Raw genomic sequence first — 17086 nt, forward strand, 5'->3', positions numbered from 1 at the left:
TGGCTGCGGGCAGACAAGGCTTTGTTTGTCTCCTCCCGAGGTGACTGGGAACTTGGTGTGGCTTCATGCCCTATTTGAAAGCTTCCTTCCACTAACAATTTGCTCCACATGTTAGTGCCTGCTAGAGTTTGATCTCATTTTATTATGTAAAACATGAGATTTGTGGGAATGGAAAGTTTGTGCATTGACGTGGGGTACAATGGATCCTTGTACTTTATGAGACAAAAATGCTTGCATTGACGTTATTTTATTGGAGGAAGGTTGAGGATAAATCCTAGGATTTTGTGGCATTTTCATATTCATATTTTCATTTGTTTATTATGCATCAGTTCTTTCACTGTGTTTATTGTGTAAATCCTTCGGGAAGATTTACGTGAAGGCGTAAGCCAACGAGGGTGTTTTTCAAGCATTGTTTCTGTCAGCTAGGGTTTTATTGACCATCCAAGGAATTTACTTCTTGGTCTTAATACATCACTCTATCAATTTACAACACATCATGGTTTTTTATTGCTAGCTCCTTTGTCAGTGTCAGGGATTGTTTGATGGTTAGGGTTCCAACATATGGTTGTCTTCTGTGACAAATGTGGGCCACCACCTACTGAGGAACGTACATGATATCATAAATAACATCCACGTTTGATTTACTATCCAGCAGTCATAAAACATTTTCCCAACTTTATTTTAGGCTAAATTTGAAGTGTTTTTTGTGTGGTGTACTTTCTTATAGTTTGGAATAATTGATTTTTTAATAATTTTTCTTCAAATCAAAGTACAGGCTTTGTTTAACATGTGTTGTCCTAAAAATTAACTTTATCTCAAGTAAGATGTTGAACTGGAAATGTCTAAATTGTGTATGTCGTGATCATTTTCCCTGAAATGTGTGTGTTTTTCTTCAGATGAAGCAGATATAGAGTGGTAGCAATTCCTTTGAAATGTTTTTATAAATACTTTTCTAGGATAATTTTTCTTGTCAGTGAAATGATGACAGTCAAGATTAGCATTCTGAATGAGATATGAATAAAATGAAAGCTTTTAAAAACATGAAAGATATGACTGGAAATTGAATGGAATGAAATGTATAATGCAGGTATGTAAAGAATGAATATCTGTGCATGTATTTTAGAACATGTATCTCAGAAGGATTGGCCAGTAATGTCTTGAAGAGGTGGTTAATTTCCTAGTGTTGACAGACACAGATGTAGGTCCTCGCCAACAGTGAAAGATAGCGGTCTGATAGGTGAGAAGTATGTATATACATGAACGTGTTGGCAGAACCTAACAGCAAATAGACCCACCAAGACACGGAATACATACAAATACAGAAATAAATCTGGGGAATAAACTGCCGGCTAGGGTATCAGTGTCAGTTTGTTTGGGCCTGATTGCCATGGTGAGGGACAGCCCGACACTGATGATGGACGTTGATGATCAGGGACTCTCGTATGGGGTCTTTCACCTGGGAATGACAGGGGTGGGTGGAGGTGTTGTGGGTAAACCATTTGTGAGATGTCAGTTGTAGGTGTTGAAAGCTTGGAGTTTAGGTTTCATGTGTAAAGGTGATACTCATGCAGTTTACTGCCTCCGTGGTCTAGTGGTAGAGCGTCCGCCCTGAGAGCAGAAGGTCCGGGGGTTTCATCCCCAGCTGTGTCATTCCAAAAGACGTTAAAAGATGGTACTTATTACACTGTCTGGCGCTCTGCATGAAGGGGCTAAAACATGACTGGTCGGCTCGGAGTCAGTATACTGTATCTGAGTGGGGTTAAACTGTGGCATGGTAGCTCAGTGGGCTAGCACTATAGCTCTGCATCCATCTGGACTAGAACAAGCACACGCACGCATGCACGCACGCACGTACGCACACATGCACACATACACGCACACGCACACGCACACGCACACGCACACGCACACGCACTCGCACTCGCACTCACACTCACACACACGTCTCTATATAAGTGCAATTATCTTGGACGCAACGTTAAACCCCATCTCACCTCACCTCACCTCACCTCACCTCACCTCACCTCACCTCACCTCACTGATGCAGTTTGATTTAGTTACAGTTCCTCATGATACACCTTGGGGCAATCTTGTTTGCTTGTTCAGCAATATTCCAGTTATGTGTCAGCAGTGTGTAATTAATAAAGTCTGGACCAGACAATCCTGTGATTGACATCATGAGCATCGATCCACGCTATTGGGATTTGATGATATGCATCAACCAAGTCAGCGAGCCTGACCATCCGACCCCGTTAGTTGCCTATTACGACAATCATGGTTTGCTGAAGACCTATTCTAACCTGGATCTTCATGGGGACATAAGTGGGGCTGGAGTGAATGGGGGGATATGTTGAATTGGTATGTTTGTACTTGCGACCTCTGTTAGACAAATGAGTCATGGATGGCCCATTGGTCTAAGATACCGAAACTTTCCCTGTTCTTAGATGCTAAGATCTGATGGCCGTGGGTTTGAATTCCAAAAGACAAGGTCTGATAGTGCCACTTTTTGGGCTACATATATGCGTATGTAAGAAATGAGTTGTTAAAGCCTTTGATTCCCCAGTACCAGTAAGCCATTCTACTGTGATAACTTGATTATGTTGCTGAAATCGGCATACAAGCCTTATTCCCTCACTCTCTACCTCTTCACAAGTAAATGATGTTAAAATGTCACCATATACCTACACACAAAATAAGCAGCTGTGTCTGAGAGCCTCTCCTGCTACAAGTGGATCAGATACTCTAGACACAGTAATAAGCTATGTCTAGTTCCTGGAAGCATCCCGATACAATCTGCTGGCAGCATCTCCAGATACCACCTCTCCACTCCTGTCACGGAGTCCGGTTTACAGCAGAGAAAACAAGATCTTGCGATCTCTTCAGTGCTTGTAGTTTTAACCATAACAGTTTAAGCTTCTGGTGAAATGAGATAGCAGGATCATCAGGGACTTGGATGAAGGAGTTCATGTATTACTTTGTTTAGTTTACAACTTACGCTCTGCTGCTGCGCCTCGGTTTAGGAGAGGAGGTTGTGCCTCATGGGAAAGCAATCACAAGCAGTTTACCTTTTTAACTGTTACCTTGCAAACTGAGACTAACAGAAAATCAATCATTAGTACCCCTGGGGATGTTTTTGTGTTTTCATACATTCTTGATTTTCAAACCTGTTGTAGGGTACGGGTGGCCCAGTCGCCTAGAGATGCTTCTCTTAGGCAGGCCCCAGGAACCCAGCTTGTTATGTTTCTATGTTTCTCAGCACCATATCCATGCTTGTTGGTTTCATCAAAGTGATAAAGGCCTGCATCACCTGCATCACCTTGGACTTTCCTCCCACGTCAAGTTGACATGCTGTGATGTAACTGTTCAAAGTGGTGTAGAACCATGCTCTCTCTCTCTCTCTCTCTCACTCACTCACTCACTCACTCACCCACCCACAAACCCATCCATCCACTCACCCACCCATCCACTCTCACTCACTCACCCATCCACACTCACTCACTCACCTATGGATTTTACCTCAGCTGTAATATCTGTTTTTGATGATTTCAATAATTACCAACTTTAAAATGCATAAATGTGGATATAAAATATATATTTTGAGACAAGTTTTATGTTTACCTACAGAACCTGTTCACTAATTTCAGTTGTTGTTTTTTGGTTGTTTACTGCAGCACATAGCAATGTTCCAGCTCTAATTCAACTACGAACAAAACGTCACAATGGGCCTTTTGAGTAAGGGGAGTAATCTTTTGAATAGGCCAAGTTAGTTTTCCTTTCATTGTGTTAAAAAATCCTGCAACATTTCTGGCCTGAATAATATTTATGGACACCCTGCAGTGGACAGGCCCATTTGTGGAGCTCTGCTAATGAAGCTGTCATGTTCATTCTGCCGCTTCCCGATGCCAGTCCTCCGTGTTCTGGTGCTTCCCCAGCACGACGGAGCTGTAAAAGTGTAATCACTCGCGCCCCAGCTCATTCAAACCAAATAACAGACTTGTGAATGGGGTGCTCCACATTCTTGTGCCACACAGGGAAGACCTGTGAGAAAACCATCATGGTTACATGACAAACTCATGCTTGTTTTATTCACCTGACAGGCTCTTGGTTTTGATTTAAATCCAGACCTGATTTATTTAAATAATTATCTCATTATTCAAAGTTAAGCTCATCTGTTTTAAAAAATGTATCAAATCCTGTGGGTGGCACTGCATAGGAATTTGTTGAAATTGGGATAGTTTTTGCTAATAATTCAGATGGAGATTCAGCGAGTTGGACGTTTCCTGAATTCTTTTGCCATAAGTTCAAAACCTGTCTCATAAAATGTCATGATTGTCTGCTTCTGGAGAGCGCTCACAGTAGGACACTGAATATCTTATTGATAATGTAGACTAGAAATACATCTGTTTGGTGAAAGGGCAAAGTTTTATGACTTAATGCTGAAATATTTTAGACTTGAAGCGTCGGTGTGGTTAAGGTTAAATTTCACTTAAAATGTTTGAGGACAGCCATCAAAATGTATCTGTTATACGTTGCTTTGAGGCACAAGACCAGATTTCCACTTTTCATATAGACTGGCAGGCAGGCGTTAGATGTTTGGGGTATTCATCCTGAAGTAAATGTCTGATCTCTTTAAAGCCAATGTTTGATATATTTAATGCCAATGAATGTCTGATATCTGTGAAGCTAATGTCTGATATCTGTAAAGCTGATGTCTGATATCTGTGAAGCTGATGTCTGATATCAGTGCAGTTAATGTCTGATATCTGTGAAGCTGATGTCTGATATCTGTGAAGCTGATGTCTAGCTGATATGTGAAGCTGATGTCTGATATCTGTGAAGCTGATGTCTGATATCTGTGAAGCTGATGTCTGATATCAGTGCAGTTAATGTCTGATATCTGTGAAGCTGATGTCTGATATCTGTGAAGCTAATGTCTGATATCTGTGAAGCTGATGTCTAATATCAGTGCAGTTAATGTCTGATATCTGTGAAGCTAATGTCTGATATCTGTGAAGCTGATGTCTAGCTGATATCTGTGAAGCTGATGTCTAGCTGATATCTGTGAAGCTGATGTCTGATATCTGTGAAGCTGATGTCTGATATCTGCGAAGCTGATGCCTGATATCAGTGCAGTTAATGTCTGATATCTGTGAAGCTGATGTCTGATATCTGTGAAGCTTATGTCTGATATCAGTGCAGTTAATGTCTGATATCTGTGATGCTGATGTCTGATATCTGTGAAGCTTATGTCTGATATCAGTGCAGTTAATGTCTGATATCTGTGATGCTGATGTCTGATATCTGTGAAGCTAATGTCTGATATCTGTGAAGCTGATGTCTAATATCAGTGCAGTTAATGTCTGATATCTGTGAAGCTGATGTCTAGCTGATATCTGTGAAGCTGATGTCTAGCTGATATCTGTGAAGCTGATGTCTGATATCTGCGAAGCTGATGCCCGATATCAGTGCAGTTAATGTCTGATATCTGTGAAGCTGATGTCTGATATCTGTGAAGCTTATGTCTGATATCAGTGCAGTTAATGTCTGATATCTGTGATGCTGATGTCTGATATCTGTGAAGCTAATGTCTGATATCTGTGAAGCTGATGTCTAATATCAGTGCAGTTAATGTCTGATATCTGTGAAGCTGATGTCTAGCTGATATCTGTGAAGCTGATGTCTAGCTGATATCTGTGAAGCTGATGTCTGATATCTGTGAAGCTGATGTCTGATATCTGCGAAGCTGATGCCCGATATCAGTGCAGTTAATGTCTGATATCTGTGAAGCTGATGTCTGATATCTGTGAAGCTTATGTCTGATATCAGTGCAGTTAATGTCTGATATCTGTGATGCTGATGTCTGATATCTGTGAAGCTAATGTCTGATATCTGTGAAGCTGATGTCTAATATCAGTGCAGTTAATGTCTGATATCTGTGAAGCTGATGTCTAGCTGATATCTGTGAAGCTGATGTCTAGCTGATATCTGTGAAGCTGATGTCTGATATCTGTGAAGCTGATGTCTGATATCTGCGAAGCTGATGCCCGATATCAGTGCAGTTAATGTCTGATATCTGTGAAGCTGATGTCTGATATCTGTGAAGCTTATGTCTGATATCAGTGCAGTTAATGTCTGATATCTGTGATGCTGATGTCTGATATCTGTGAAGCTAATGTCTGATATCTGTGAAGCTGATGTCTAATATCAGTGCAGTTAATGTCTGATATCTGTGAAGCTGATGTCTGATATCTGTGAAGCGTATGTCTGATATCAGTGCAGTTAATGTCTGATATCTGTGATGCTGATGTCTGATATCTGTGAAGCTAATGTCTGATATCTGTGAAGCTGATGTCTAATATCAGTGCAGTTGATGTCTGATATCTGTGAAGCTGAGGTCTGATATCTGTGAAGCTGATGTCTGATATCAGTGCAGTTAATGTCTGATATCTGTGAAGCTGATGTCTGATATCTGTGAAGCTGATGCCTGATATCAGTGCAGTTAATGTCTGATATCTGTGATGCTGATGTCTGATATCTGGGAAGCTAATGTCTGATATCTGTGAAGCTGATGTCTAATATCAGTGCAGTTGATGTCTGATATCTGTGAAGCTGAGGTCTGATATCTGTGAAACTAATATCTGATATCTTTGTGGTATATAAGACCTGATTCACTTCTTAAGCAGACATGCTGTGATATAATTAGAATACTTTTCAAATTGGTGTTAAACCCAACTCACTCACTAACTTCTACAACATCAGTAACATTTGTATTACAACATGTTCTGACCCAAGATGATATGGGGTAGAATAGGTCTTCAGCCAACCATGCTTGCCAAAACAGGCGACTGCTTGTCGTAAGAGGCAACTAACAGGATCGGGTGGTCAGGCTAGCTGACTTAGTTGATGCATGTCAGTTGTGTGAATCAATGCTCATGATGTCAATCACTGGATTGTCTGGTCCAAATTCAATTATTTACATACCACTGGAATGTTGCTGAGTGCAGCGTTAAACAACAAACAAACAAATAAACAAAATATGACATGTTCTTTAATGTAAAAATGTGACAGCCTGGCTGTGGTTGTGTAGTTTCAGACTCATCATTCTTCCATCTATCAGTGCTATCTCCGATATGATGCGTTTCACAGAGGTTCCTGTGTTGTCTTTGGCATCCCTCCAGTACAAAGTGTGCTGCTGAGATAGGACCGAAAAGTTGCTGATATCGGCATAAAAGCCCACTTACTCTGTCAATTGTTTCTGTAATTTCTTGCCTCATAAACAACAAACAACAGCAGTTTATCATTGTGTCAGTAATAAACCCACAATCTAGGTGGTCACATCTTGAGTTGACTACTCACTCTGTCTTCACCACTGATTTAATGCATTACCATAACAAACCATGGTCTGAGTCCTGTCAATTACATGCAAGAGCTCGATCATGAACCAGTTTCCCCAACTTGTCTCTGTTTTAACAGTGGTCTGCTTTCATGCCAAATATAACAGATGAAGCATTCAAATTCTCTGCAACTGAAATATGTGTTTTGAGGACCCACATCCTGGCAAAGATTTTATTCAAAGTATGGCAAAGTATTCCTGGCAAAGTATTTTTTGTAACAGGTTCTCAAAATAGTATATGCAGAAATATGTTGGAAATGATTTAATAATTATGATTTGACAAGGGATTGAAAAGCTCTTTCTCTGAAATGTTTATTTATTTTTCCTGAAATGATTTTGCAAGAGTTTGATAACAGGGCACTGACAAAATGTAACAGTCGTGGTCCATTTCCTTTTGTGTTAAGGAATGTCACATTCTTCATTTGGAGTATATTTGCATTTCAATAAATTAGCTTCAAAGCATCTGATATTTTGAGATGTTTGTGAATCATATTACATCTAAACATTGTGGTATGCAGGTCATGGCCGACTGAATTTGGAATAATCCCTTTGATCTGTCAGATCAGGTCTAGCTAATGAAATGGTTTCTTCGTCAAAATGAAATTAAAAAAACATGTTCATAAGTTTTGCACCTGCACTTGGATATATTTTGAACTTCCTTTTTTCATCCTGTTTGAAATGTGGTGCAATTATAAGGGTCATGCTTTGAAAGAGTGTGTCAATTGTAATTAAGCTCTCAACATGATAGATTCCCTTGCCTCTTTGAAAACGTGTGAAATTTTAACGTGTTTCTAACTGAGAATCACACATGGGGACATTAGTTTTAATAGTTCCCATGCACTCTATTGGTTGACAAAATTGGGTCGGGTGGTATCTTTTCAAAATGCAGCCTGTGAAGATCCGGGGTAGAAGAGCTCTTCTGCAACCCATGCTGGCCGCGAAAGGCGACTATGCTTGTTGTAAGAGGCTACTAATAGGATTGGTAGGTCAGGCCTGCTAACTTGGTTGATGCATGTCATCATATCCCAACAGCGTAGATCGATGCTCATCATGTCAATCACTGGATTGTCTGGTCCAGACTTGATTATTTACAGACTGCCGTCATATTGCTGGAATATTGCTAAGTGCAGCAATAAACATCAAACAAATAAACATTTCAAAGTGCCATTCAAAGACAAAACATTAAGTTACTATGTTTACTCCACATGGTATTATAGCTTCAAAGACAAAACATTCACTTACTATGTTTACTCCACATAGCATTATAGCCGAGACGACCACCTCCGAGCATCTGCCCGGAGAGCGAAAGGTCCGAGGTGCGATCCTAGGCCGCGTCATGCCAAAAGACGTTAAAAGATGGTACTTGTTGTTACCCTGTCTGGCGCTCGGCATTAAGGGGCTAAAGCAAGGACTGATCAGCTCGGAGTCAGTAAACTGTATCTGAGTGGGCTAGCACTATAAATCGGCATCAGTCTGGACTAGAACAAGCAGCCACACACAGTATATAAGCACGTCTCTATATAAGTGCAATAATCTTGGACGCGACGTTAAACCAAATTTCACCTCACCTACAGCTGTGACTGTTATGTTCGAAATAGCTGAAATATGATGGGCTATCTATTGCAACTGTTGCAAACTTGATCTACATTTTACCAAGGCCAATAAGGTATCCTCTGATAAAGAGAGAACTAGCGTGATTCCTTCTGAAGCACTCATAAAAGTTCATTCATCTTCCAAACAATGGAGGTATGACTCCTGTAGGATAAGCTGATCAATTGAACTTTCTTGATGTGATGCTCCAGGGGAGCATGATAAACCTCTGACTAGGAGTGATGATGAAAGTAGACATTAACCTAATCCCAGGGTGCATCACAAGACTGCTGGTTACTAAGGTGGTGCTATGTGAGACAACCTGCAAGAATGTGGCATCTGACCAGTGAAGATCTGGGTCAGAATTGATCTTCACAACCCATGCTTGTCGTTAAGAGGTGACTAACGGGATCAGGTGGTCAGACTCTCTGACTTGGTTGATGCATGTCATCGTATCCCAATTGCGATCAATGCTCATGATGTCAATCACTGGATTGTCTTGTCCAGACTTGATTAATTACACAATGACGTCATTCGGCTGGAACATTGCTGAATGTGGCATTAAACAACAAACAAACAAACAAAAGTGTGGTGTCTATCTATGGACCGGTCATTATTATAGGGGTGGGTAGGTCAGAGGGAATCAGGGGAGGGTCATAACATATAATACACATATTTGGGGAGGGGGGGAGGGTCAGCCCAAAATATAACACGCATTAGGGGAGGAATAATTACTTTCTGTACATGAGTGCATCCAAAACCTCTGCCCCACCCACCCCTCAATAAATGACTGGTCCCCTACATATTATATGTAAGGCTTTCAGTAGATAGTATGGTTCCACCACAGCATTGAATTGTTTGCTGATATTGTTGTACCAAGTGATGTGTAATCACAGCAGTGCCAATGTAGGCAGTCAGTGTTCCCTGTGGAGGCAGGCTGGGCTCGTTGGATGTGTGGAGCACCATGTTGTGTTACTGGAGGTCTCTGGGTACACCGCCTCCATTGTAGGGACACAGGAAGTGAGTGTGAGACTTATATATGCCAAATGTAGACAGACGGCCAGGGCACACTGACTCCTGATGGAAGGTTAGGGAGGGTCCTTGGGTCAGAATGATGCGATGGGGTGGGGTGAGAGGGTTGAGCGGAGGTGGTTGCTGGTACAGGGAGGTTAAGAGATCCTTGGGTCAGGATGATGTGATGGATGGAGCAGGGTGGGGTGAGAGGGTTGAGTGGATGTGGTGGCTGGTACAGGGAGGTTAAGAGGTCCTTGGGTCAGAATGATGTGATGGATGGAGCAGAGTGGGGTCAGAGTGTTGAGTGGATGTGGTGGTTGGTACAGGGAGGTTTAGAGGTCCTTGGGTCAGAATGATGTGATGGGGTCAGGTCAGAGTGTTGAGTGGATGTGGTTGCTGGTACAGGGAGGTTAAGAGGTCCTTGGGTCAGAATGATGTGATGGATGGAGCAGGGTGGGGTGAGAGGGTTGAGCGGATGTGGTGGTTGGTACAGGGAGGTTTAGAGGTCCTTGGGTCAGAATGATGTGATGGATGGAGCAGAGTGGGGTGAGAGGGTTGAGCGGATGTGGTGGTTGGTACAGGGAGGTTAAGAGGTCCTTGGGTCAGAATGATGTGATGGATGGAGCAGGGTGGGGTGAGAGGGTTGAGCGGATGTGGTTGCTGGTACAGGGAGGTTAAGAGGTCCTTGGGTCAGAATGATGTGATGGATGGAGCAGAGTGGGGTGAGAGGGTTGAGCGGATGTGGTGGTTGGTACAGGGAGGTTTAGAGGTCCTTGGGTCAGAATGATGTGATGTGATGGTACAGGGTAATTCTGGGCTCTTTGGGTCAGCAAGCTGGGATTGGTGGAGTGGGATTGATGGAGTGGGATTGATGGAGTGGGATGGGGTGGGTGGATTAAATGGATGGTACAGGGAGGTTCGGGGGCCCTGGGTGGCAGAATGTGGTGATTCACTGTTGCTGTGACAATTTGCACCCAATAGATTCCAGTGATCATTCCCAATCCAAGATGATCCAGATTATGATCCAGATTATGATCCTTGCTCTTTAAGCACCATATCGTTGCTCATAGGTTTGACCCAAGTGGTTAACAACCTACCTGCATACCAGCACAGGGGTATACTAAGATGGAGGTTGGTGTCATCTGGAATGTAGTTACAGGGAGGGAGGGAATCTCTGTGCTTTGAGGATGTAACCCACAATGATTTGACAGAATGTCTGAAAGTGCAGATGTACTTGGTGGATTGTGAATTGATAAGCTCCATGACAGGTGGTCAGTATTGGGTTGGTAAATGATTACGTCCAATGTGAATCTGGAATTCGAGCAGTTCATGACAGTACACATTCAATAGTATAAAATCAGGAGATCTGTTTATGGGAAGCTAATATTTGTATTAAAGATGTCAGGGTTAGATTAAGGAGGTTGAATGCTTGTTATTGGTGGAAAAGGGACGGAGATTGAATATATTCTTCAAATGAAATGTGTCAGTTATCATTTTTATGAATTGGGCTCAGGTATCTTTGTTTGTTTGTTGTTTAATGCTGCACTCAGTAGGGATGGGTATTGGAGGTTTAAAGTGTAACAATATTTTGCAATGCACAAGACCGTATTGCAATAAGTATCACGATAAATTGTATCATTCCAAATTTTGAATTCAGAAGCAATCTGATACATCAAGGTATGAACTGAAGTTCATAAATGGAACAAAACAAGATGCTGGTACAACATAATGTTTACTCAGTCAATAAATATGCAGCCATCTTGGGGCCCCAGATGCTGGCTCCAGAGCAGCGAAGGCATTTGCCAAGTATATAACATTAAACATATGATAAAAATCACTACTTGAAATCACCCGATATATCGAGCATGAAAAAATGATATTGTGATACGTATAGTGGAAAGAGTGAACCTCAATTTACCGATATTCCGGTAATACCGCACACCCTTTGCACTCAGCAATATTCCATCTATATGACAGTGATCTGTAAATAATCATGACTGGTCTAGACAATCCAGTGGTTGGCATCATCCATATCAATCTTTGCAAATGAGAACAATAACATGCATCAAGGAGGGCAGCAAGCCTGGCCATCCAGTCCCGTTAGTCACCTCTTATGACAAGTATGGGTTGCAGAAGACAATTCTAATCTGGATCTTCACAGGTTTTATCAGTATTGAAGAATATTGAGAGGTTCGGGTTGGGGTTAGGGTCTTCTGTTCTATATTGTCCTCTGAGGCATACAAGAGTTAATGCCTCTATGACTCATAAGATTTGTTCGAGAGGTGTTGTAAATATATGGTCATGAATGCCTCGACCACAATCTGTGAGCGGATCAAAAAGTGAAATCTCTTTCGTGAATGTTTTCAAGTTACAAGTGCACATGCTGTGCTGGTATTTGTGCTGATTGCATGCAGAATGTGCAGAGTGAGGTCATAAACTGTTCTTGTATCAAATAACTGGAGTTTACTTTGCGATTAGCTACCTCATGTGTATAATATGATTTTCTAACTCATAATCTGGGGATGATTAAAATAGGTTCCATGCTTTATGTGAACTTCTGCACACCGGGGTTTGATCCGGTTTGAACTTTGAGTGTTTAAAGCTGAAGTGGTCAGGTCAAGGTGACCCTGGAATGTCATGAAAGGCCAGAAATGTCAAGTTGAGATTAATGTTTTGAAATCAGTAAAGGGTCATGTCACATGTGTTCACAGTGAAGTTTTCTTCTTGAGATTCAGTATAAAATAGGTCTCAGGACCTGTTGTTGCTGTGATATTATTTCTGGGTATTGGATTATTTTGTGATTTGAAACCTCTGATAGACCAATCAGAACCAAGTATTTTCAAATTCATAATAGAATATGTTTTTAAAGGCGATGGTCAGGCTCTCTAACTTGGTTGATGCATGTCATCGATCCCAATTGCGTGGATCATTGCTACCGTGAAGATCAGGGGTATAATAGGTCTTCATGATCAGCAATCCATAATCGTTGTAAAAGACGACTATGCTTGTCGTTAGAGGCGACTAATGGGATCAGGTGGTCAGACTCTCTGACTTGGTTGATGCATGTCATCATATCCCACTTGAGTTGATCGATGCTCATAATGTCAATCACTGGATTGTATGGTCCAGACTTGATTATTTACAGACTGCTGTCATATAGCTGGAATATTGCTGAGCGCAGCGTTGAACAACAAACAAACAAACAAATCCTTACTACAACAGACATTGACTCGTTTCTGTAACCTGTCTCATTCTACCCCTGGAACATGACTTACCAGGTCCAGATTTCAGTACAGTATTGGCTGATATGGTACGAGGGGATATCAAAGTTTTGCTGTATCTAGCTTGTTATGCTTGAGTGTGACATATATTAGTTTTGACCTATGTTTGTTGAGTTATCTTTCACAATTTGTCATGTGTTAGTCCTGTGAATGGCTGATACCTGTGAGTTGCTGATAATTAACTTCATGTACCCTACTCTAAGAATTGACATGGACAAAACTGACTAGAAAGCAGTCATCAAATCTTTGGCGATGGAGGGTCAATCACCAAAGAATATTGATGAACCCTGCCAAATGATATATCCCAATTAAATGTTGGGTGAAGAAATTTCAGCGAGGAAGAGAGAGTTTGGAAGATGACTTCCAACCATGTTCCGGCATTGTCCCACCATTGTCCCACCATTGACACATCATTGTCCCATCATTGTCCCGCCATTGTCCCACCATTGTCCCACCATTGTCCCATCATTGTCCCACCATTGTCCCACCATTGTCCCATCATTGTCCCACCATTGTCCCACCATTGACGCACCATTGTCCCACCATTGTCCCACCAATGTCCCATCATTGTCCCACCATTGTCCCACCAATGTCCCCTCATTGTCCCATCATTGTCCCACCGATGTCCCATCATTGTCCTACCATTGTCCCATCATTGTCCCACCATTGTCCCATCATTGTCCCACCATTGTCCCGCCATTGTCCCACCATTGACGCACCATTGTCCCATCATTGTCCCGCCTTTGTCCCACCATTGTCCCGCCATTGTCCCATCATTGTCCCACCATTGTCCCACCAATGTCCCATCATTGTCCCACCATTGTCCCACCAATGTCCCATCATTGTCCCACCATTGTCCCACCAATGTCCCATCATTGTCCCACCATTGTCCTACCAATGTCCCATCATTGTCCCACCATTGTCCCGCCAATGTCCCATCATTGTCCCACCATTGTCCCATCGTTGTCCCATCATTGTCCCATCATTGTCCCATCATTGTCCCACCATTGTCCCATCATCGTCCCATCATTGTCCCATTATTGTTGGTCCCTTTACCAAGGGGTTCAAATCATTCTGAAGGGCTGATGCTGAGTTGTGTCCCTAAAGCATGCCTGAATCCTGTGATCATGGGTTCAAATCCCATATTCATCCTGATTTTGATTCTTGGTTTGTCAGTACCAGTACCATACCCCTGCTCATTGGTGTCACCAAAGTGGTAAATATCTGACACCTGCATCACTTTGGATTTCACATAAATCTGACATGCCGTGATATGACAGAAATACAGTTAAACTTGATATTAAACCAAACTCACTGATGTGCTGATGATAGAATGGAAGGATAAAGAATGTGATGCTGACTGTGTGTTTCAGGTGACAAGTGCAATTCTCAACTCTCTCAAGTACAACCCATCAGGCCAGCCGCAGGACGGTCCTATGGGCATCAGCATCGCCCTGTCTTCCTCCTCCTCCACTTCAGGCCTCGCCAAGTCAGCTCTCACTAATGCTTCATTCAGAACAAAGAAACTGCCAGGTAAGTCCACGTCACAGAACACACGGACACAGGCGAGGTACTCCTATCTGCAGCTCTTCCTTCAGCTAATCTGTGAACAACAGTCAGCCATGTTTAATCCTTGGCATGTCATGTTCCATGTTTCTTCATCACAATATGATGGCTACCTTCACAATGTCCAGACCTGTGAAGATCCGGGTTAGAATAGGTCTTCAGCAACCCATGCTTGCCGTAAGAAGCAACTAACAGGATCAGGTGGTCAGACTCGCTGGCTTGGTTGATACATGTCATCCTATCCCAATTGCGTGGATCGCTGCTTATGATGTCGATCTCTGGATTGTCTGGTCCCCACTTGATTATTTACAGACCGTCGTCATATAGCTGTACTATTGCTGAGTGCGGCGTTAAACAATAAACAAACAAACAAGTTGCCGGCTTACTAAGGCATTGGAGTCCTAAGCGGTCTCTTAGCTACTTTTGTGAAGGAAAAATATGTCTTCTACTACTTTTATTTTGAGAAAGACCTATATTATAAAGAGATTTTTTCCCATATTTCTATATCATTAATACTGGCTCCCACAGGAGATATCGCTTGGGTGAGATCAAGCGATATCTACATTGTCGATATTGCTGCAATGAAATTGCATCACAATGCTTTACAGACCATTGTGACATCATTGGTTACCATGATCAAATGACATCACTAATGGCTCTGCTACTGAAGTTGTTAGCAGTACTTTTTACACTTAAGGCACTTCTTATTACGTCTACAAACTGAAAAAGTTGGAAGAATGCTGTTGGATAATAATAAAATCTCACCCTCGTGTCTTTAGATATCAAATATATCAACACTCGTTGATAAAAGTGAAAAAACTCCTAGGCATGCCTTGGGAGATTTTCCACTTTTAGCAACTCGTGTTGATATATTTGATATCAAAAGACACTCGGGTGAGATTCTCTATATAAAAGGAATACAAACTATGTTTCCCAAAGGCTTGCATTATACAATTCTTATTTCTGATATACGCTATTTATGATACAAACACACATTTAGCTAATACTCCCTATAAATTTTTTTCGGACATACTATCAAATAAAAATTTCAGACATAAATATTTGTGTACCAGTAAAGCAGACAATTTGTAAATTGAAATGACTTTTGACAGCATGCTACATTTCTTGTAAAAATTGAAATGAACTTGATTAAATATGAAATTTCGCTGTGCCTTTTTAACCTTGAAAAGACCTTAGATTTGTTGATTGTATATCTGTAATAACCATACGTCAGAACAAAGAAATTGTCAAGTGAGATGTCGTGTAGACAAATCTGTGTGATAAGGGGATGTGACCCGAGGTGACCTTCAGGTTGCCGGGATCAGCTGTGTTTGATTCCACCTTGTTCTTGGTCTCTCCGGACTGGTGAACTGCCACAACCTGTGTCACTTTGAGTCTTACCCAAACATGACTTGATACACCGTGACATGGCTGAAAAACTGTTCAAAGGGGTGCTGAACACAACTATATATAAAACGACACAATCGTGGTCTGTCATCAGCCTTGTCAGATGATTCCAATTAGGACAGGCTGCTCATTGTTATGATCCAGACGGATTCTCAATATAGGGGTCATTCAGAGATTTCAATCTAAATTTTATTGGACAAAAAGAGTTTAGATTGTATCACAGTGTCAGAACTCATTATGTATAATACGATATATATGTACAAAGCCACTCTTACTTTTAATCTATCACAAGAAAGTTGACTGTTTCCATGCAGCGTTATGGTATTCCATCCTGTTATAGCCAGTGACTCCTGCACCAGGCTGTGCTTCTTCATTTTTTGGCTTTAGCGTAGAAAGGTTTGTCTTTCAGGCGATGGGTATTGGGGAGATCAGGCACAGGGCTGGTAGTGAAGGTCAGGTGGAGAGGTGGTTGTGAAGGTCACGCACAGGGCTGGTAGTGAAGGTCAGGGGGAGAGGTGGTTGTGGAGGTCAGGGGGAGGGGAGGTTGCGGAGGTCAGGCAGAGGGGTGATTGTGAAGGTCAGGTGGAGGTGAGGTTGTGGAGGTCAGGCAGAGGGATGGTTGTGAAGGTCAGGTGGAGAGGTGGTTGTGGAGGTCAGGGGGAGGGGAGGTTGCGGAGGTCAGGCAGAGGGGTGATTGTGAAGGTCAGGTGGAGGTGAGGTTGTGGAGGTCAGGCAGAGGGGTGGTTGTGAAGGTCAGGCAGAGGGGTGGTTGTGAAGGTCAGGGGGAGGTGAGGTGAAAGTCAGGCAGAGGGTTGGTTGTGAAGGTTAGGTGGAG

At 42.1% G+C, this 17086-nt stretch overlaps 1 protein-coding gene across 1 annotated transcript in view; it reads left to right on the forward strand.

Annotated features, from left to right (window-relative positions):
* The window catches only part of LOC124110986 (protein FAM126B-like), a 256707-nt gene that overhangs the window by 220631 nt on the left and 18990 nt on the right, over positions 1-17086 (forward strand). The window contains exon 11 of the mRNA XM_046470512.2: positions 14652-14811. Coding sequence (XP_046326468.2) covers positions 14652-14811 — 160 coding nt within the window. The remainder of the gene's footprint in view (positions 1-14651; positions 14812-17086) is intronic.

The sequence above is a fragment of the Haliotis rufescens genome, unplaced genomic scaffold (assembly GCF_023055435.1).
Source record: "Haliotis rufescens isolate VD_foot unplaced genomic scaffold, xgHalRufe1.0.p SCAF_4, whole genome shotgun sequence".
Taxonomy (NCBI): Eukaryota; Metazoa; Mollusca; class Gastropoda; order Lepetellida; family Haliotidae; genus Haliotis; species Haliotis rufescens.